The 24,050-nt window shown below is 38.4% G+C and overlaps 1 protein-coding gene across 1 annotated transcript in view; it reads right to left on the reverse strand.

Moving 5' to 3' along the window:
• fbxl17 (F-box and leucine-rich repeat protein 17) overlaps positions 1–24,050 on the reverse strand; it is a 243,863-nt gene that overhangs the window by 141,517 nt on the left and 78,296 nt on the right. The window contains exon 8 of the mRNA XM_008418318.3: positions 15,347–15,477. Coding sequence (XP_008416540.1) covers positions 15,347–15,477 — 131 coding nt within the window. The remainder of the gene's footprint in view (positions 1–15,346; positions 15,478–24,050) is intronic.

The following is a 24,050-nucleotide window of genomic DNA, read 5'->3' on the forward strand; positions in this document are numbered from 1 at the left end:
TAACATCTTCCAATTAAAGAGAGGAGCCAATGATAAATGAGTAAGGACAAAGACGGGTCGACGAGACTAGAAAGCACCGAGAAAGTGGAGATTTTAAGACTCATCCTGTGCCCATTTTTAACGCTCCCTCCCCTCCATGCAGTCAGCACTTATTCCTCTATGAAAGGCTCTGATCGAAGGGAGATTTGCATGATTGCATTTTCCATACCTTGCATTAATAGTGCAGCACGGATGAATAGCTAATGGCCTATCACATTTAAGTAGCCATCTCAAATAGCCATCATATTACAGCTCCCTCAATTTACAAATGAAACAGCTCTTTCTCTCTCGCTGTCTCTCTGAATCATCTTCTCCAAATAGACACCTGGTCCAGTCAGGTTTTTGAAATATCTTCAAATCTAAAATGTGGGTTAATATGAGAGTGTGATGTTGCACTCTAATCTGGTAAAATACCATCAAAAGTAAATTACATTGTGTCTATTAACATGAAAAATGTCCCGACAGACTACAAGGTTATATTAGTTGAAATATCTGTGAACTCTGTTTTACCAGTAATTTTAATTGCTTAGATTACATACACTGTAGCATAATTCTTCATTTATTTAATTTTTTTAAAAAGTGTTGTCTTAAAAGATAAAACGGCAAAGGGAGCAAACAAAACCCAAAACCACATTTTTTGGGAGATTTATTTTCTCTTTACCACATTTTAAACAACAGACATGTACAACTGCAACAGGCTGCAGGGTTTTATAAATAAATGATAAGGTACATGTATTTATTTATTTTTTTCAGCATATATTATTAACTGTAATGGGAATCAAACTGGTATTAACTGATGCCAATTCTCAAACAATTTAAAAATCCTAATGAGTTCAGGGACCTTTTAGGGCAGAGCTTCCAAAAGCATTATAAGTGAATCCCTACTTTATTCATTAGTATCTTGTACTTTTTTCTGATAAATATAGTAAAAATAAATAACTCATGACTGGATTTATAGAAAATAATAAGTATGAAGAAAGGCGAAATGGTTTAAGGCTACAGAATGAATAAAACTAATGTTAAAGGGGGCTCAGAAAACTTTATTTTTAACTGTTATTAGGATTATTTTCACTGTCAAAGGTTGGATGGGTCCTTTGAGGAAGAATCCAATTTAGAAAATTTAACTGCCTGTGCAAGAGTCAAAGACCAAATGAATTTTGTGCTTTTTGCTTTGCTGTACTATTATATTTGTGTGCGTGCGCGTGTGTGCGCGCGTGTGTGTCTCAGCAAATGCTTGAATTGTTTTCCCATTTTGCTAACCATGGGGCACGAAACCTCATACCGCAAGGTCACAGAGACCACAGTCTATTCATATTTTTACTCTCTTCGGGTTATGGCAAGCTCCTGCTCTAACCCCTTCACACCGCCACAACCCTTTTTACTGCCTCCCAGTAGACAACAGTTTCCGTAATCATCTGAATCTGCTGCCAACAGATTTCCCACCAGACTTTACAACCTTATTGAAGATTAAGACGATCGGAAAGGGAGATATTCCCAATATAGACACGTTACCAAAGGGTTGCAGCTTCACATTGAAATACACTTACAAAATTCTTGCTTATAGCGGCTTGACTATATGAACGTTTTTTTATTAGTGGCTGGCTTATTGGTACTCTGACAGGACCTTGGAGCAAAGAACAGTTCAGGCAGTCACAGTCTGGACAAAAGAAAAGATGACGTCAAGGTGGTAAGGATGGAGCGAGGAAAGGACAAATCGATTGAGGGAAGGAATTGTGGACCCAGTAAATGGAGGAGAATGAATGAGGAGAGGGGAGAAAACAAGTAAAAAAAAAAAGAAGAAGAATGTAAGTCAAGGGGTGAGAATGTATAAGCCAGAGCAAATAGTTATTACCAGTCTCTGAAGGGTGGCGGCGTGAGCTGAATAGACTGGGACTTGAAAACCACTGTTACCGACGGAGATAGGGGACTGCTTCACAGCCTTGCAATCTGACAAAGGCTTAGTAAATAATGGAAGCAGACCTCCGACAGCAAAAAGAAAAGAGAAAACACACACACACAGGAGCTTCAGCACACTTTAAGAGCTGAACATCAGATAAGTCCAAATCCTCTTCAAATCCAACAAAGTAAATGTTTAAAAGTCAAAGGTGTTTATCACTTATAGATTGTAAAATGTGAACTTTAATGTGAGACGCTGAACACACCTGCCGACCCTGGGATATTAAAGGAGATGACGGCAGTCTCATTTGTGTGCTGTCTGACAGTTCAGACAAAAACTGGTTTTATGCCAAAGTTATGATCAGACTTCTCTGCAAGGTTGACAAAGCTGAAAAAAGTTAATTAACAGAAAAATTACTGGAACTTCAACAACTCTTACTGAATCATCTTTTTGAGTACAGACCCATCTATAAAGAATGACCTCAGACACAGTTGATATTAGCCATTCGACAAACAAGAATATTATTTCAGCCTAAAAAGGTCTTCAGCAAAGACTCCATGAAGATACACTGTCTGCTGTGGATTTCATGTTTACCTCACTGACACAAGGGGCTCGACTGAAATGAGAAAAATTTCCAGAAAAGAGGCAACTTTCCAGGAGTTCCTGAACTTGCGTTCTGTAAACCTGAAAGCCTGTATTTCTTTAACAAATAATTAAACTTTTCTCATTAAAAAGGGACATTTGCCTGGACTCAGTAAACAATGCAGCAAGATATTGAGTTCAAGATCTCATTTAAAGACCAGATAAAAGCAGAATGTATTACCCACCATAATTATCAGCACTTCTTGTAAATAATAAACCCAGCCATTATGCCTGTAGCATAATCTCCCACTGCATAAATTAAATAGGCTGTCGAAAAGAGGAACATTTTACATGAAGAATTCACTGTAACTTAGTAAATAAGAAATGTCACAACTGCTGGCAAAACACTCATAATACTCCTCCTTTTGGCAACAGTAGCACACCTATAGGAGAATCTTCTCCTACAACATTTGATAACGTTGGAGCATAGAGAGCAAGAACACTATGACCATTTCTCTTTGCATATCACTGTAGATCAGGTGTTTCCAAAGTGCAGCCCATAGCTCATTTGCAGCAATTGTGAAGATTTTGTGCAACCTCAACTGCAGCTCAATAGTGATCAAATTTGACCTGCTGGAACATCAGATCAGTTGGTACAAAAAAAAGATACATTTCACAAAACAATTTTTTCTTTTCAAAATATACAGTTTTTTGTGGCTGTGAGTAAATTCAACTGAATGATTTTGGCCCGAAGTGGCAAAACGTTTGGACACCACTACTCCAGATCATCCAAAGTCATTTCAGTCTCTTCAGGTTACGGTTTTATACAGGATTTAAGTCTGGAGACTAATAGCAAAAAAATGATTTTGTGTCTGGTGAAGCATTTCAGTTTATATGTTCTAGTATTAGACAATTCAATTTAAGGTACATTTACTTTAGAACATTTTTGGGGATGGACACATTTGGAAGGTGCCACAGGTGAGAAAAAGACCAATTAATAGACTATTTGTCCCAAAGAGCATCTGCTATAAACCAGGTGAGCAACAGAAGCCAGTAATAACTCCAATTTACTTTGTTATTAAAGTCCCACCACAGAGCACTGCTTAAAATACCAATTTAAAAAAGCAAATCAGCCACACAGTAGAAAGCTTCACCCCTAGAGACATATATTCCACCAAACAAATCAGAGCAGACACCGAGTCCCCTTCATCTATTTAGTATGCTGTGATACCCTCACTTTCTTTTCTTATTTGGTAGAAAATGCCTTTCTTCTGTTTCTCCACACGTTAAAAAACCTTTAGTAATTTTCTTAATCTAAGCCCGATTTTGAACATTTGCATAAAAATGTTCACTTTGGAGACTTCCGTAACAGAACGCTCCCTTTAATACGCAATTACTCTCCTGAATAGCAGTGGCTAATTACAAAGGTGTCAGACAAACAGGTAGCAGAGCAGAGGGAGGCCTCTGACACAATGGCCGAGGTGCCGGTCCGTCACATGGGACGGTGCGGCTCAATGGAAAGCAGTAAATTCATTACGGCAGGCTTCATTACACCCTGCTCCTTGGGCCCTGAGTCGTGTTCTCCCCTTTGCTCTCATTTGTGGGGCGGGCGGATGTGCTGTGGGTAAGAAGGAGGCAGATCACACAAATCAGAGCAACATAGGGAGCGGGGGCAATGCTCGGGGAGGGAAGACAAGGAGGGAAGTGGGGACAGGAAGGAAAGAGGGGAAGCACAGCTACACAAGAAAAGAATAAAGGACTATTATAGAAAGAGGTAGTGAGGTGGAACAAGGCCATGACGACACGTACTCATTTGATGATAAAGAAATAAGCATATAATAGAATATGCCTTTTGTTTTATTCAAAAATACAAAAAAAAAAAAAGAAAGAAAGAAAATGACAGTTCTGCTCCTCAAATGGAGGTTAAACGCCAGGTTTTCAGCATGGTGCAACAAGGGCAGCCAAGCCCCATGGTCTCTTTACCATTTAGATCATACTGGCCGTTTTCTGACCCCACAGTATGGATTACCATAATAAGCAAGAGCCCCTGCTGTGTGCCACCTGTAAGCCAAACATATTCACAAAACAAAGTCGGACACTGCAATCTGGACCAGAAAAACAGAAACGCTTCCACAAACCCGAAGCCAATTTGGCTTGCTAAAAAGGAGAATTACTCATACACTGAACTTTTTACATCTGCATAACTGTGTCAGACTCAATTTAATATCCCATTTGCACCATTTTGTGCCCAATTTAACCAAGCGTTTCTTAGGAGGACAATTAAATGCACAATGAACAAAAACTCTTAAGGAAGGAAGGTAAAGAACTGAGCTCTACAAGTAATTTGTAAAGCTGACAAATTAAATAGAAGAATTTTGCTCTCTCCTCTGAAGAACATCGGAGAGCCTCCATAGAGGTGCTGCCAACTACAGACCACTGCTTTGGTTTCTGGCCGGCAGAGCACTTTATGAGAACATTTGTGCATGATTACATTACGTAGCTGGTTATTGTGAGTGACTTGGATCACTGTAAATGACCCAGACACTCAGCTGCTGAGTGAACACACATGCACCGCAACAATACAGGAGCATCTCGGGGCAGAGAAGAGGCAGTGGTGCTCCCTGGGCAAGAGCACAAAATAAAACAAGGGGCAAATTCGGATGACAAATACAGTATTTACATAGAAATGCCAATAATGTTTTGGCGTCAAGTCAATTTAATTTATGGGTACAAAATTATAAATAAAATGGGAGTAGAAAAAAGAACAGACAAAATAATAAAGTGAAAATAAAATGACCTTCACTCCCTAACAAGCTGAAACACGCACACTAAAAAACAGGGGTGGGGAATAGAACCCTCATCTTAAAGACGCTAAGCCAGCAGACATCTTGCATTAAAAATGAACTACTTTGCTTTTCTTCTGCATCACTGATGCAATTCTTCTCTGTGTCTGGCAGAGAGTATCAAATGAAACCAATAATCTTAGTGTTGCACTTCAATAAATTTGGTTAACATAGATTTTTAGCAACATTTCAGTGTCAGACTAATGACTCATAAAAGATGACTCCACACAGACATTTGGTTCAACAGCTGTAAAATGCCCAGGTTTCCCTAGTAATGAATTTCAATGAGTCACAGTTTTGCCAGAAAATATTTATTTATATTTTAAATGCACAATAGCAGGTTCAATTTTGATTAAGAGTGAAAAATCTAAAAATAAAAATTAGGGAGATTGACAAACATGATTTACACAGTAGAGAGGCTGTAAACAGCCGTCTGTTAGCAACAATATCTAAAATATATTTTAGTGTGTTAGTTAAAAGCATCAAATCGGTAATATTTTTGTTCTTATTAGCACATAATACTGCTCAACTGGGAAATCTTTTCTGTACACTGTGGTGTAAAACAGAACACAATCTATATTCATTCATTCCTCAATGCTTGTCAGTTTATCTTTATTAAAACCTTTTGATATGCAGAAATACTGGCACTCTAATCACACAACTCACATTCTTTAGAGCAGCCAAGAGAAAATGGCTGCTATGTGATTCATAGTCCAGAGAAACCAAAAAAGTCATGGATTCAAGTTTTAAAAAAAACTTTACTCAACATACAAAAGTGTCATTTGAAAGAGAAATACTACATGTACCAAAATGTGTGACATTTCAGAGCAGGTTAAAAATAAATTTTTCCTTAAAATGTGATTTGCTTCCCTACTAGAAATAGACAGACAAATAAAAGGTTGGATTTGACAAACATTTTTGCAATGTGAGATTATACTACAATAACAGAAGACAATTTTATTCTAAACACTTTTGCTGGACTAGTATTGATAGTCATTCATGGAACTGATTTGCTGTAGCATATTTTACTTCCACGAGGATTTTATTTCAGGGAGTGCAGGCAGAGAAGTGCAACTTGACTTCGGATCTGTGCCTGAACACAACAGCAGCAGTCCATAAGCTCCAGCTGCTTGCCTTCATTGTGTGTCTGTGCCGTGCCACAAACGTTTCTCCGTCTCCGATACTTATCAAGGCACCCAAGTCTGACGCCGCCATTACTCAAAATTAATAACCACGGCAGCATGTTTATCACAGCACACTTTCACGAGCAACCTGCCAGAAACAATCGCCCCCGTCTTTGTGCGCATGACAGAAAGGAAGAATAAACAGGGTAGCCGAAGTGTGAAAGAGAGGCAGAGCAAAGAGTCTAAAATCTGAAATGAAAGGTGTAACTGAGAAAGAGATGAAGAGTAAATATGCTGCATGCATACAGGTTCATCTGCCGTGCCTAATCACTCCGTCTCCATTAGTCCTCAAGGTTTTTATTCCTGGACCTTTTCTTCACATCATGTTTGACAACTGGGCAACACTGGTTCTACTTGTGTATTCACTCTGCTAAGCAGGACTCTGATCTTTGCTGACAGCCAATCTGCTCCAACACAGCAAGCCTGCGTAAATAAAAGAAAAGCCCGGGTTGCTAATTTACAAATCATACAAATACAGTGAGGAGTCAGGGGCTCAAATTCCCAGCCGGAAGAGAATAAAAGAAAACCTTCTTCTGTGCAGGATGTGTGAAAATACAGGCAGAGAGAAAAGAAAAGTGACAAGCACAAGAGAAGGCTCCACAGCAGCCCTCCTCAAATCAGGACAGACAGGTGGTAAAGAAACAAGACAAGGACAAATGTCTCATTCAGGCTACGCTGACATTTTCCGTGACATTTTGAGACAAATCTGACAAAAACCCAAAGAGAAGGAGATAACCTGAAATAGTTTGTGAGAGGAAATCTGAGTGTAGTACCAAGCTGAGGCTTTGAAAACAGATGTAAACCCTTCAAATAATCTTATGTTAGAGATTTACCACATACAGTATATACGTTTCAGAAGGATTAGCTGTCTTATCAAGAAATATCACTAGCCTTAACCCTAGGCCTTTATCAGTTCTTACGTGCAACTATAACCCTAACTGTACGCTTTTAGAAGGTGCTAACTCATGAAACTAATGTTGTGTTTTTTTTCTTTGCACGTGCATAATCAGAAAGGGAGTTTGTGGTTTCAGAGCTGTGCCAGGAATTCAGTAGTGTCGAGAACCTGGAGAAATATATTGTAATTATGATTCTTAAAAGGACATTTACATTAGGATGTGACTGTTTCCCTTTTGTAATTCAAATAGACTAAACAGAGGAGGCTCAGCACCAGATGTTGAAGCCATTAGTAAGGGTGGCTCCAACATGCTGCTGAAACTATTCAACCTGAATCTCAAAGGTGGGTGGAAATAATGAAGGGTGGGTGGAATTAATAAACTCTGATTGAACAAATTAGGCAGCTTATTAAATGACATAGTTTCAAACAGCGGTGGGGGATGTGACAGTTTAAGAATGTAAAACATTACAACTTGTTGACCTCCCAAAGCAGAGACACAGTGATATCTTTTATAAAAGAAATCCTGCCAGTTGTTATTGTGCAGCATTGTTTTGCATCAGTTTTATAGTCCCTTTAGCTTTAAATATGACCATTTTTAATATATGACTGGAGTGCAGCTTCTCTAAATGTTGTCGCCAGAAAAGTGCAACAGCAGGCAGCCAGTATCGGATGACCACACCACCATAAGAGCCACCTGCATTCAGAATCTAGTTGGTTTTTTTTTTGGTTATGATGTACATCTCATAACCATAAATAAGAGTTGGAACAGAGACTGTTGAGGTACAAAAATCAGTGATGTGTCTATTTAGGTCAGGAAATAATTATGGACGAATGCACCATCGTAATCTTGTTGACGTAAAAAATAAAGTAACTGAGACTGACAGCTAATTCATTACCTTTTCCTGTCTGGAACTGGTCCTCGTTTCTGAGTATGTACTTTGTACCTTGATTCTTCTTATAAATATAAGTAAAGGAACCAGCTGACTCACATCTCCTTAATTAAGCAAATGTGCAAAGTTTTTTGAAAACTTAACAAGACAAACAGGAAAATCTAGAGCATTGCTTTTTGGCTCTGCTCATTCTGCACCACAAAACACTTGGGGCAGCTCCAGCATTTGTACACATAACCCAAATTTGTCTATCCATCTACCACACTCACTTGTGCCCATCACACTAAGATAGCTAAACTCTTTGCTTGAAGCAGAGACCGCTTCCCAATTGGGAGGGAGCAGTAAACATATATCCTGTTGAGAACCATCGCCATAAACTTAGAGGGAATTATTTTCATCCCAGCCCTTTCACAGTTGGCTGCAAACCACCTCAGTGCATGATGAAGATCCAGGCCTGAAAATGCCAACAAAAATACACTATTTGCAAAGATGAGACCATGGTGTTCCCAAACCAGACACCTTCCTCTCACAACTATGCCTTCAGGTGCCGTTTGCAACTTTTACAAACAGAATCTAGAACAAGGATTTGCCCCAGCAGAGTCTACCCACAATAATCGAGAATGCAGACACGGATTTTGCTTCAGTTATAAAAGAACCGGAAAGCTTTACAGAGGATTTCCGGCACCCCATACTCCTGCGGCAGTAGCCCACAAAATGCCTTGGGAGCAAAAGTCTCCTCCCGACCCATAAAACACAAGTAGCCCGACAACCAAACTTTTCCAGGGAGCCTGAGTAGTGTGAACCTTCAATAATGAAACACTGTCAGTTCCCCTTTGATAATTCAGTACTTTAAGTCTTGGTTAAGAAATGTCAAATGTAATTGACACAAGTAGGGAAAATTGTACAAAACAGAATTAAAAGATCGACACAGATGTCCTGCTATATTTGTTCCTTTACAGGCTTTACACCATAATATTGAGAAATTCTGATATCTTGATTTTAATTTACCAGAGGGAAAGAAAATCACTATGTTTGTGTTATTTATCTCCTACTACCATTTGTATTTAGCGCAAGTTTGACATGGTAGTAATTTTCATAAAAACAATAAAAACATGCGAAACAAATATACTGAACCTGTTATTTCATGTCAACTCTATACTCGGATGCAAATCCACGAGTCATTGTTAGAAGTAAATATAGGACTGTCGGACCTAAAGTTTAACATTTCTAAAGGCATATTTTAAGATTGTAATCATAGCAACGACTTCTATTTTTTGCCCAACCATTTACAGGTAGCAAAACAGAACAAAGAGGGTGTTTACAGTCATACTGTTTCTTTGTTATGGGAATTAATGGAAGCAATATGTAATAAATCAAATACTGACTGACAATAACTTCACCATTTTACGTTGGTGTCACTTGAACTCCAACTCGATAATAACGTCAAACAAGAAATGCTTTTTACTGAACTGAAGCAGCTTTAAATATTATAAAACATACCATTCAAATGTTGACATATAAAAAGTGATCGGTTTGAGCAAAGAAGAGAAACAAATGATCATTTGTCACATCATTGATCACACTGATTTGTCACATAAGCATCTGATTTGAAGGTTTAACACTTCTGCGAGCATTGTGACAACTGCCAGTTGGCTGGAGCAGAGGCTATTTGGAAAGCATTTCCAGTGCAAACACCTGCGAATGTTAAAATGTTTCTGGAAAGGCTTGCGTCTGGGAGAATACTTCCCCAATTATTTCTTCCTTTATAAGCTTCCCCAAGTCATGGGGGAGAGCGTTTCTGTAATCCTTCATCTAGCTTGATTTCCGTAGGAGGGGACAAAAATGTAAAACAGCCAATTTGAGCGCTGATTTGTGATGCTCGTTCAGTAAGTGATGGAGATATGCAGCAAATGTTGGCCTCGAGTAAAATGCAAAGGAGGTAAAATGGATGAATATTGATTTTCCCTTGTTTGAATGAAGCTGGCAGAAAGACAGATGAATAAACAGGGGAAGGGAGGAAGTGGGGTGAGACCGTCTGAGTTTTTGGGAAACACCCAGCCTCCAACAATAGAGGCCTCATAAAATAAAATGACTCACTTAATCCATGAATTTGGTTTCAGAAAATACTGCAAGGCAAACTGACCGAAGCCTGCACACAAACCCACATATAATCAGAGAGAGAATGGACATAAATCTTTTCCCTACTCCTCTCAAACATGTTCAGCTTTCACATCTTTGCATAAAAATAGTTATTTTGACTTTACTGGACAGTAACAGACCAATCAGCTATGTCTGATCAAAATACTTGAAAATGTTGTACATCAGCAGATGGGTGTGTATTTATTTTAAAGTCACACATTATTTGACAGGTTTTAGAGCTAAGTAGAGTACAGAAAAAGGCAACCAAGGGTTTCAAAAAAAATTTTTCTTACAGCTAACAGGCATAAAACACAGTCTTTCTAAGACCTGAGGTGTATTGGAGTGATGAAAGAAGACAGAAGACACAGAAGAAAGTGTAAGCGAGAGAGACTGACCCAGTGATGTAGCCACAGACCAGCCAACTCGATTAACCAGAAGCTGTGTCCGATCATGTGTACAACCAAGTTTGATCCACTCGTTCATAATTCGGTTGGACTTCTATTCAGCAAAATCTTATTTAATCTTTAGGAAGATAGTGTTTCAGACTGATTTTGAACTCCAACTGAGGAACAGCAGAAAATCCAATCGCCTTCCATCCTCCTCTCGGCAGACAGCACTAGTATGATCTGCTTGTCTGGTATCTGATCAGGACGAGAGAGACACGACCAAGAGTCCTGACAGAACGCGAAGCAGAAGCCCATGGTTTTCCATGATGATGTTTGAGAAAATGTAATGTTTGTTGCTTGTTTAATGTTTTTTATAATTTAAAACATCCCAAATGGTGTGCTGCCAAAATGTGACTTACCAATTAACGTAAGTTAAAACAGGATTGCATTAAAGCAGAACCCTGATGGACTCCTCATGATGGGCTGAAGGAACTGACAAGATACGGTTGATAAAAACAGTCAGTCAAGGATCTACTTAAAAGCTAAGAAGGTGATCCAGATGGTCAACAGAGTTAAAGACAGAGATAATGTCTAACTAAACTAGAGCTATGGAGTCTTCAGTCTGCTGCCACCAAAATGTCACTTGGCAGATAAAGCTGGGCGGTTTTAGGGGAATGCAATTTATCTTTAAAAACCACACAAATAGTTTTTTTCTTGTTTTTTTTTTAAACAAACAGAAGTTGCACAGATATTTTCTAAAAAACCTTTGAGATAATTACTGATTTGCATTTAAGCCTGGGAGTTTTTGGCTGATAAAGTTGACTCGGGTTTAGTACACATACGAACATAGACATTATGTTTGACCAAGGAGTCAAACACAGTCTGGGCCTCTTCACTTTCACTACATCCTCTTAAGAGTTTTTTAAAGCCTCCTAACTTGTTTGAATCTTAATCTGGATTGCAACAAATTATAATAGTAATGATGGTGTATTGTCACTTTGCAAAAGGAAAGGTGTGTCTTTAGATGGACACAGCAGGAGAGATTCCAAACACTTCAGGGTAAAGTGGAGAAAACTATTCAACTTTTCAGTGAGTTTCTGAACAGCCCACACAGGCATTTGGTCTCCCATTACCCTCTGCTCATGAATCGCTCCCCATTTTCCGAACAATATGAGATTTGAAAAACACAATCCCACTTTGGAGTCTCATCATCTCTGGAAGAAGAAACAGAGAAATAACACCATCACTGCCCACCTGCAGAACGGCGCTTCCTCTCTCCCCAAGAAATGACGGTGACCAAAAAAATTGGGCGTCCCACTGCCACTAGGATACCCATCGGACTGTGACGATAGTAAGTTGGTGTTTGATCATTATGTCTCGCTTTCATACTTTGGGATGCTGCTTTCTGCTGTTGTTGAGACAATGGTTGCCCTCAGAGGACACCGCATTCATTTATTTATTTCACTGTTTAAATAAGGGGTGAAGGAAAGGGGAAGAAATGGCTGATGTGCTTTACCTCCCACCGAGCTCTATATCTTCAATAGCTTCTAGTTGGGGGACAAATTGGTCTTGGAAATAAGGGGTCATTTCCTCTGCCTGTTTACCTGTTCGCAGCACACTGCCATCAGTTTGGAACAGACACAGGCTGACCCAGCTCTACCCTCTGAGAGCTAATGTGAACCAGGGTTGAGTCATTCTCGTCTTCACTGACAACAAGCAAGCAGCTTGAGTGTGTATGTGTGTGTCGATTGTGTGTGTGTGTGTGTTGGTTACAAAGAGTAGTGACCCTGATGAACTCATGAGCTTTTTAACTTTGAGGCAAATAAACCAGTTTCGAGTGTCTCGTCATCTCTCTTTGGAAGACACACTGACAGTTTGCACATCACTAAAAGACCTTCAAGGAAATTCCATCTGTGACGTCTTGAACGTTTTGGTGAAGTTACATCTGTGTCTTTTTCTGTTCTGTACTTTTCCTGATGTCCATTTGAGTCCTTGTCAAAGCCCACACAAAGATATTTGAAACCAAATATTGACATATGCAGCAAAAGGGAAGGAATCACTTTTTTTTTCTTGCCCAACTTTAAACCAGACAGACTGTTTCCTTCTTTAGATCATGACAGAATAACTGAGTGGAAGAAGTTTTAACAAAACTTTGTTGAAAGTTAAAGGTTAAAACACATTTCCTTAGCATTCTATGGAATTGCCATTAAAAATGTATGATTTCAAATGTATGAAGAACAGTTCCACAGGTTTTTAACACCAGTTTAATGGGATTTTGGCCCATTCCTCCTGAAAGAACTGGTGCAACTGAGTCAGGTTTAATGGCTGTTTCATTTTTCAGGTCAGGATACAAATGAGAATGAGATTTGAGCTTTATGACAGTCACTCCAAAACACTGACTTTGTTAAAACATTGGCCTTAATCTATTGTGTAACTAACTTTATGGTAGTGTCCATTGACCAAGGAGTCAAACACAGTCTGGGCCTCTTCACTTTCACTACATCCACTTAAGAGAAGACCAATTTGCATATTAAGTCCTTGAATATGTCTTGATAAATTGATTTAATATTTCCGCATAATGCTCTTTTTTTCTTATTCATGTCATCTGTTTCTTTGACAATTCATAATTTCTCTGGGTTCATTTTAAACACATTACTGATATTGAAAATTTGAATCTTTTTCATTTAGCAACAACATCCCCACTATAAATGTCAATACTATATTAATACAGTGTTTTTCTGGGTATAGATTGGATTTTTTTGTTATTGTGTTATTTTATTTGTAAATGTAATCTTAAATCTTAATTAAATTGTACAAAAAAAGTGCCATAAGGCAACCCAGTAATCAGCTACTACAAAATATGCCCTATACACTGAAAAAGTAAGTAAATTGATGTAGAGGAAGGAATAAACTTGCTTTGTCTGATAGATTTTTCAGGTCCTCAATAGTTAGAGGTGGTCTTTAGCATTTTGTTTACTTGTTGTGCTAATTTATCCAGAATACATCATACCCACTGTAAGCTGCCATAACAGTCAACAGAACCTGCACCACACACACCATTTTCAATTTCATTAATTTTAAAATCCAGGCTGCATTCATCTCCTTGATGACTGCAGTAAATTAAAATTTGAATAAATTAAGGAATCACAGTGGCCTTGAATAAAATAAGATTGAACATAAATGTGCTTTAAAATAAGGTTTGAACAGTGAAAAACTGAAAATACAAATTTGTATTTTTTCAGAAGTTTTACCAAACTAAGCTTTTTCAAATATTGATAAGGGACATGTAAGGTTATGCCATAACTTTCCCACCAAACACTGACTGGACATTCAATAATGAATGAAGGATTTCACGCAAGCACACGCACACATTCATACACACCCGTTGTTACGCACTGGGTACATTCAATATTGTGTTCACACTATGGGGCTAAAATGGGAATACAGTCAGCAGCCAAGCCTTAGCTACAAATCGATAGATTAAATAGAAATGTATGAATAAAACACAAGCTAATAAATAAAAAAGGAGAAGGTTTACTCTTGCTGTCAAGCACGGTGCCAACTCGCTCCCAAAATGAGAGACGAAAAAAAAAGAAGGAAGAAGGAAGAGCAACAAGAAAAACTTATTACATTTTTAACAAAGTGAGTGCATTTTCAGTTGATCCATAATTTTAAAGCTATTTTAAGGCATTTTTTCAGTGAAAAATACACAAAGTTTTCCATGTTGTAAATAAAAGTAGTGAAACTGAAATATTTGTAAGATTTGCATCCAAATCTTACAAATCGTAATTTGTGAATTTAATGAAACATTAATATAATTTGTCTACAAATTTTCAAAAATTTTATTTGATTAGCTACTGCTCCACCAAGCATTTGAATTGCTTTCAATAGCAAAGGGAGGAAATAATTTCTAGACTATTGCAATTTAAGTGACATGCATCGATGTTCTGCATGGAAATAATATATTTAACCAGCAAGATGAACTCTTTCTGCCATTGACACTCAAATCAAATAAATATTGTTTAAGGTCTGACCTAGGTGAAAATTAATTTAATTTAACCTAATTGAACTTGATTTAACTAAAACGTTTAGAACTGAGTTAAATAGCATTGAACAAGGTGAACTGAATAAAAAAACAATGGAAAAATACCTAGAGGAGTTCAAATGAATTGAACTAAATCAAAATGTTGTGCAAATGATTTGTAATAAACTAGTGATTTGAAATAACATGAACATCGCCAAGCTGAACTGCATGAAATGTAATTAAACAGAAAAACTGGAGAAAAAGCAAATGAATGCAATGGGATGAATTTAAACTGAATCACATTGATCTGATTTGTTCAGGACAAGGTTTTTAAGAATATGATGGATTAAAATTATACTGAATCATGAATTAAATTAATCTGAAAGAAATCAAATTGAAGTGAACTGACATTGTTGAGTCCGCTGAGTTACACTGCTTCATTTGACCTGAATATGCACATCACCTACCTGTCATTAATGCTCCAGTTGAGGCACAGGTTTAGGGAGCTGAGCTTCCGACACTTTCTCACCACATCCATCACCGTCTCGTTGTTCAGTTCTGAGATGTGCCGCAGATCCAGGACACTCAGGTTTTGCAGCTACAAGAGATGACACACAATATTTTATGAGCATTTTATCAAAAAGCATCACAAACCTGTCATCAAAAATGATCCTTGATAAACATAAACATCAAACATTAACTAAACAACAGACTTGCCCATCTTTACTTTGATAAGCCTTAGAGAAGAAGCAATAGAAGCAATGCAGCATTTCTGCTGAGCTACATCAGTAGATATGATGTATCTGCAAGAACGAAGTGGATTTTCTTTCTGTGTGCAGGGGAAATGTGTTCTACCACATGCTGCATCAAATACAACAAAACAAATACAGAGCACACACAAACAAGTGAGATAAGTGCTACAAAATTGTTTATTGTTACTGTTTACCATTCTGCACCCGCACGCCTGGTGCAAAGGGTTTGAGCCAAAATGAGCAATCGCTTTTCTTCTTCCCATCATCCCTTCCACTTCCAATAATCCCACTTCCCAATCTGAATACTTGATAAAAGAAGGTTGAGCTTAATCCCCCAGTTAAAATCTCAACCTTTTGGCACGATGTTCAGCAAGTGTTCCTGCTCACTTAACTATCCAAAGGCTTTTGAAGAGACAGCGCAGGTGTGCAGATTCAGATACAGACTCATAACTATTCAGGAGAAAGCTACAAACACACAAATACAAGCTTAAACCCTCTCACACACACACACACACACATGCACACGCGCGCACACACACACACACACACACACACACACACACACACACACACACACACACACACACACACACACACACACACACACACACACACACACAGACAAGGGAATGCAAGATAAGAGGGGTATGATATTCAAGCAAGCCGCCAGGGAGGCATAAAGGTAAATGTCATGTCCGAGGCTAAAGAGAAAACAAGCTTACAGTTGGTGTTAAGATCACTGAGCCCTGTTGTTGGCTCCATAGGCATGACATATACCGACCAGCATGAAGACACATGGGGGGGACAAGGACCAAGTCTCACTGTGTGAAGTAAGCACACATGTAAACACTTTTCCCAGCCTCCGCTGAGGTTAAAAACATACAAGCTGCAAACAAACACTGTAAGTGTGCAAACCGCTGCGCTATGCTGAAGGAAACTATTTCTTAAAAAGCTTGAGAAATAAAAAGGGAAAAAAAAAACTTTAAAAATCCACACCTCCTGTTAGAAAATGTCTGCTCAGGCATGAAATAAACATGAAATACAATTTTTATGCAGCACACCCTCGCCTGCACTCTAGTGACAACATGAGTGAAATAAACAAAAGGCTTGTATGTACACAGTTGTGAGGGTCAAAGAGCAGCAAAACAGACAACTGCAATAAATAGCAGAAACTGCTTACTAGTTATCAATGAATATACTCAGGGAGACAATGAGGTTTGGACAAAAATGCACCAAAAACCACAAATACGGACAAACTGCCTCGTGCCCCTGTGCTCACCACTGAATCCAAGTGTTAAATTATTCATTTTGGGAGCTGAGCAGGATGTGCACGCCTGTGTGCTCCCCTCATTATTCATTTTGTTGGGACATAAACATGACTTCACATTCAGATAATGGGAGCTCAGCATCTTTGGAGGAGTGTGGGGGGAACAAAAGCCAAGCTATAATAATTCTTACTTTAGGTATAGTGTAGTTATTAAAGATTAAGGTTCTAGCTGTACAAATATTCGTAGAAATATACCCACGAGAACGCAGTTGAAAGATTTTACACACATCCTTACATGCTCCCCGTCTTACAAAGAGTTTTCATGTCCATTCAGTATTTGTGATCGGTAAGCCTGGAGTAAATTTTCAAAGCCTCCACATCAAAAGTAGTATTTGTTCACCAAATCTTCAAAACTGCTTATCTCTGCCGAAAAAGAATTTCTACTACATCCAATAGGCAGTGTTTCATTGATGTGGGAAACCAATGAGAAATCAGGCCAACCTGAGAGAGTTTTCATTGGCTGTGTGTGTAGCTAGGTTGGAGGAAAAAAAACAACCAAATTTTGGGAGATGGGGAAGGGAGGAAGTAGCAAGGGGGCACACAGCCACAGCTCTAACTTTGTAAAAATCCATCTGAGCAAAACCAATGCACGAAAATAAATACCGCAATTTAAGAATGCCTGCCAAAAAGGAAAATATGCTGAAAATCCCTGAAATTAAAAGTTACAAATAGCAGCGTCAGAGCAATTTGACACACTCCCAAAAATACGGCAAGTAAATGTGCTTGCCATATTTACTTACTTTTTCTTTTATTAACTTACAGTTTTCAGCAATTTTACTGCAAACTAAGAATAAATAAGCTCTAACAAAGTGAAAAGTTATGTGGAGGAGAAAGCATAAAAATGAGAGAAACTGAGCAAAGATAAATAAAAAAGAGAAATAGAGGGAGAGAACAAGTGAGGGACAAACAAAGTAAGAGAGCGGAGAGGATTTGGGCAGGTTTTTCTTCTTGTTGGTGGAAGCCTGTAACCAGGCAGAGTTTGCCTCTTCGTCTCCGAGTTGGCAGCTAGAGCGAGGTCATTATTCAAGCCGTTCATAAAACCAGTGAAACCTGCAAAATCCAGCTGCTCTTGGACCAGCCGCTCTCCAACTGCCACACACACACTGCAAATAATGAGCACAGTGACTTCCTGAATGCTGGGCAGACATGCTAACATCTGCAGAGTGAAGAAACATCAACTCAAGTGTTAAAAAGATGTATTTCATGAAATAATCAAATTTATATATATATATATATATATATATATATATGTGTGTGTGTGTGTGTGTGTGTGTGTGTGTGTGTGTGTGTGTGTGTGTGTGTGTGTGTGTGCGCGCGTGCGTGCGTGTGCATGTGTCTAGGTGTTATTACTTAAAATTAGACATTTTAGTCCAATTTCTGCAAATCTGTAATGTGTCAGATTTGATAGTTAAATACTATCAAACTCTTCAGTAATTAAATTTTTTTTAATGTATTTCAAATATTTAAAAAATAATAAATGTATACAAGAAGTAGGATTACTGAATCTAAATAAAACCGTCCATCAAAATATTTATTTTTGCCATGTTTAACATTTAGATCTGGTTAAAAATGATGAGGACAAAAAATATATAATTATTGAAGAACAAGAGAGAGAAAAAAAAAACTAACTTCTCAGAATTATAAACCTGGATGTGAATTTTAATAATTAGATAACCGCTACAATTGCTTCATTCCATCTAATCTATTCAATGAAAGTCAAACACATCACAGATAAGCCAAAAGACAAACTCCTCACATCTGACAGGGATCAACAGAAAAAAAAAGATCTCATCTGAGATACGAGTTTAACAAATGAGAAATGCAAATGTAACATCTATTTCCATCTACAGATGTATAAGAGATGTCCAAAGAGTTTGAATTTTGAGTATTTTAATTATCTGCATCTTTCAAAGACAAATAGGAATCCGAGATCAAATAATAAATAAAAAAATAAAATTAAAATAGAGAAGAAAAAATAGCTGGCTGTTTCTAAGCCAAGGTGGTTTTTAGCATTTGAAAAGGCTTATTTAGAAACTTATTTCACTCAATAACCGTAAATCACAGCGTGTGCACCTGTGAGTGTTCTGCCATGCAGTCGACTTTTTACTACCTCTGATATTACTACATATATTTACACGACGCCAGGCAGGAAGTGGACGCCTTACTGGACCCCGTGCAAAGGATATGATGTCACACATTTGAGCGTTGGCACAAAATAACATGAGTTCATGGTTGTAACTGTCCATCAGCGTCAATGTCTCCGGCTCACAGGGAGTTACATGGGATTATAAAAGCACAGACAGAGCTAGCATTGTTTTATTCATAAACAGCGAACATGCTGGTTTTGGAAAATATGAGCTGCTGTTTTATTGCTGCAGTAAAAAATACGTCCATTTCAAGATTTAGTATGTGAGTTTCGTCAGTACAAAAAAAAGAAAAAATCAGCTTCTCGGGAGTAAGCTTACAAATTGTCAAAGGGACAACACATGTTTGTACGCTATGTATTTTTTTAAAAGTAAGAAAACCTTTTAGAAAGAGTAAGAGCCTTGAGAGTCATAGACCAGAAAGGATGAGTAGAGACTGGTTTAGAAGATTTAAGGGAGCCAGATAAAAGTTTAGCCACATGCTTTGAAGTGTATTTAAAGTCCTCAGCAAGGAGTCAAAGTCACAAAGTGCCTTTGAGGTGTTTGCTCGGTTGTCCGTATCTGTTGGGGAACCGTGTGAATGAGACAGGATGAGGTGGGGGCCAAAAGGAGGGACGAATGGCAGAGGTGATACTAGGTGAGTACAAGTGCGCACTCATGCATGATCAACCCCCCTACAAAAAGAAAAAAGAAAAAGAAAAAGAAAGGGAACATGCAAGACAGTTCAGTCAGAAGGGTAAGAGGTATGTCATGACTGCTCTCGTCTCTGAAATCATACAAAAAGAACACGCAAAAGCCTGAGAAGACACAATTAAAACAGTATTGACCATGTCAATGTTTTCCTCAAGGAAATATATTTCTAATGAGGCCATTGAGATGAAATTTAAACCAGATGCCGGCAACAACCCAAGAAATGTACCCATACAAAGAAATCAAAACAAATCAGATCATAAATGTAGTTATGCGCAGTGAAGTTGAATAGCACAAGGAAAAAGTATTAAACACATGAAGAGAAGCAGCTGCATCTTTAATTCGACCATCTGTGTTTAGAAAGCAATCCTGCCCTCTATTAGTGTGTATATAACATGAGCTGGTTTAGCTCTGACAGGTGGCCTACAAGAAGGCAAAGTCACCAAAGTATTGAACAAAGAAGCACAAGAGTAACAGAATGGTGCCTTCTCAAGATCCTAACTGTATTATTGCAAAACATATTGATGGACTAGACAATGAAATACTTGGAGAATATAGTCTAGCCACATGAGAACAGAACAGTCATCTTTGGATGTCTACGTTAAAGTTGATTTTTTTTTTTTTAATGATTCCAAACACACCAATAGGGAAACTCAATAACTGTTTTTTAAATAAACCTGTGAATATCATGTCAATGCAGCCATTTGAAATGTATTTTCCAAGATAGATAGACATTGACATGTTTCATGCTCAATGTCACTTCTGCAAAAAGGAATCTAAAGCAGGATTGGGCAAAACAACAAAATGTAAAATGCAATAATGTGAAGGCAGAGCAGTGCATGTGTGTGTGCGTGTGTGTTTGCGCTCATACGTGTATGGGTAGCTCCTCTCCGTCTATTCCATGCCCATCTACTGTCTACCCCTTATTTTTCCCATTTCTATTCCTCTTTTCTTTTTGTAATCTCCTTCAGTCGCTAATCCTGCATGTGCCGGTCTCGATAACAAACTCAGTGGTGAGAAAAGGCTCAAGGTGATAGAGAGAGATGGCGTTTTTCTTTTTTTTTTTTTTTTTCCCTTCGGTGCACCGAGTCAAACGTCCACATAAGACACGTAGGAACCACCGCAACAGCGCAGGATGACAGTCACGGCACACTGACACTAGTTGGGCCAGTAATGAGACATGATATCCCCACCCTCCAGAGGTCAAAAAACCTCTCTGTCTCTGTCTGTCTCTGGGTTAAAAGTCTTACAGCCAAATGAATTATTCTTCAATTACTCTTGCATGAGACACACATCATCCTTAGGCTCTCCTCTCCTCATTATATTCATAAATCCCCCAATCTCCTCCATACAGCAGTCAAGAAAATTATTATTACAATTGAGACTCATTTGGCGACCTCCAAAACCCCATTACCTTTCTTTCTTCAAATCCCCTCTGCCGCCTTCTCTCCCCGTCGCCCCCCACTCCACCACTTCTGAGACACAACATGCGTGTCCCCATACATTCGTACGCGGGCTAAGACGTGAGCACAAACGTACACACAACATACATATTTCTTGGTTGGTGTTGGGGGTTATCAGTTTGACACAGGGCACTGTGATTATGTATTTTCTGTGCTTCATTCAGGGGGTTGAGGAGATAAGGGACCAGCAGACTGCAGCAAAGCCAGACACCGCTTTCCCAACGTGGGGCAGAAGCAGAAGAGAGGCGTTAGTAAAGGTGGCAACTTCACCGTTCATGGCAACTAAAAACAGAAAATACCCGCTAAGCTTCTGTCACATTTTGTCAACCACAAATGTTTAATGTACTGCAATTTTATCTGACAAAGTAATGAGTGTTTGTGAAGTAGGTCATTTTAAAAAGGTTTTACAAATATATCTGAAATTGCAGCATGTAATGGATCAATTTATTTTATCCTTTATAATACACAAAAAATTTATTTTTTAAATTATATTTTTTGTTGTTTTTTTTTTTTTTTGTTTTTTGTTGTTTTTTAATTTTTTTAAGTCGTAAGTCATCTAAATATTGCCGCCTTCTCCAACATCATCACATACTGCGTGGTTTCCTAATGTTAAGCAGCCCTACTGGGCACAATTCATCCTTCTTGATCCAACACTTTATAAAACCAGTTGGATACGGTGGCAAACATTAGCAAACAGAATTTTGTTTTACTTTGAGTAATTATAACAGAAAGATATGGTTTCATTACCCTTTCCAGCTGTGGCTGTATGTTCAATTCAGTTCAGTAATATGTTTTTATTCCCAAGTGAAATTAAATGTCGCCGTAGTTTATATCAGCCACGTATCTTCAGGGAGTTGTTGTGGATGGTGATGCCGTGGGCAGGTAGGATCTTGTGTAGCAGTCAGTGTTCCAATCAATGTGGAGCTGTCTCTGACTGAAGACTGTTACTGTATGACAGTCGTATCTCAACTCAGACAATTTCCGAAAGTAGCATACCCTGGATGGTATCATCAGTTGTTGGCAACTCCAGCTAATCACAGCTGGGAAGAGAGACATTGGAGCTGGATATGTGGTCCTTGACAATTACTGTCAATGGAAGAGATGGTTTCAACTTTCTCCTCTCTCTACTCTTTCGTTCTGCTCTGCATCCATGAAGACTCCTTTCCAACTTCTTCAGGATGCGGGGTCAAAGACCAGGTATTGTTTGAGCTTTTAGATGCTAATCAGCTGCTTCAGTTGCAAAAATAAAAATATCTTATTGGCACATGTTCGAAAGTGAAAAAGTAAAAGCACAGCATCCAGTACCAGAGGGAAAAGTTATCCAAACATGCCATGCAAAAGAAAATCATGAACAACAGTGTTAAAAATGGACAATTCAGAACCAACTCCAAAATTCTGCATATGTGATTTCTCAGATTTTTATTTGTAACTTTCCATTCACTTTGCACTATTTTCTGTTGGTTAATCATATAAAATAACAAAATATGCACAAATCTGTGGTTAAATGACAAAACATGGAAAATTTTAGGAAGCATAAATAGTTTCTTTTTAGAGACAGTATGTGGTTTTTATTGGTTTGGAGCCTAATTTGAGCTCTGAATGCTCTGAACCAAGCACTGCACATTACACTGTACACGGAAAAATAGAGCATATGATTTTAGTTATGAAATTAAATATCTTAGCTGTCATGAACCAGACTGTTTTATATGCTCATAAACACACAAAGAGAGAATGAAGTATTACCCGTGGTCCAATTCTGTCAAATTCGTAGCGCATTAATCAAAAGGTCCCAACTTTTCTCCCCAGAAGAACAACAAAACCACTGAAGCAGCACGGCTGAATTAATCTACAAGGCCCCAAATTAAGACCAGAAACATCCGAGCTCTGCACATCATAGAGACAACACACAGCTATTACAGTGTCCAAATATACCTCGTTTCATCTCTGACGCATTCTTCAACAGTCTCCCCATTTGTTATAACTTTGGCTCCCGTCCCGAGGGTGGGAACTTTCGCACAGACAGCAAAAGCCCTTCAGCGGCCCAAAGTGTCTAAGGGCAGTGATAGGCTGATGTATGAGGAGGGGCATTATGGGTAGGCATGACAAGAGAAGAGGAGGCCATCGGTGGGACATCTAAAGCTGGAGGAATGAAGGCTCTCTGGCACAGAGAGCAGCTCTCAAACACTGACGCTGTGATAGAGCCGACCTTGGGCTTAATCACCAGCAGAAGAAAAGAGCAGCTTGACAGGAAGATGGAGAGACAGAAGGAGAGAGAGCATGAATGTGAGAAAGAGAAACACGCACACACACACACAAAAATATAACACACACAAGGCACGAGGAGAAGGGAAAGAGATGAATACAGAAAACAGAATAAAAAATACTGTACAAAAAAGACAAACAGGTTGCAATGCTTATAAAAGTTACATCATAACTCTCAGGGTGTTCCTCGTCTATTCGAAGCTACAGACCGAAGACAGCTGCAGAATGAGATTAACAAAGCTGGTAATATACTGCCTGTAGACATAAATCAAATACTTTACACACAGATCTGAACAGCAGGCTGTGGAAAGACTTCAACCTTATATGCAACACCTACATATAACTAAATAAAAAATTACTGTACTGTTCATCCACCTGTCTATATAGACAGGTGGATATATAGACAGGTGTAATATTACACAGGTGTAATATTACACAGGTGTAATATTACACCTGTGTTCAGGTGTAATATTACACAGCTATACACACTTATCAGTTTCAAAGTTTTTATTAAAAAATTTTTAAAAAGCTAA

Source organism: Poecilia reticulata, chromosome 9 (genome assembly GCF_904066995.2).
Source record: "Poecilia reticulata chromosome 9, P_reticulata-male-v2, whole genome shotgun sequence".
NCBI lineage: Eukaryota > Metazoa > Chordata > Actinopteri > Cyprinodontiformes > Poeciliidae > Poecilia > Poecilia reticulata.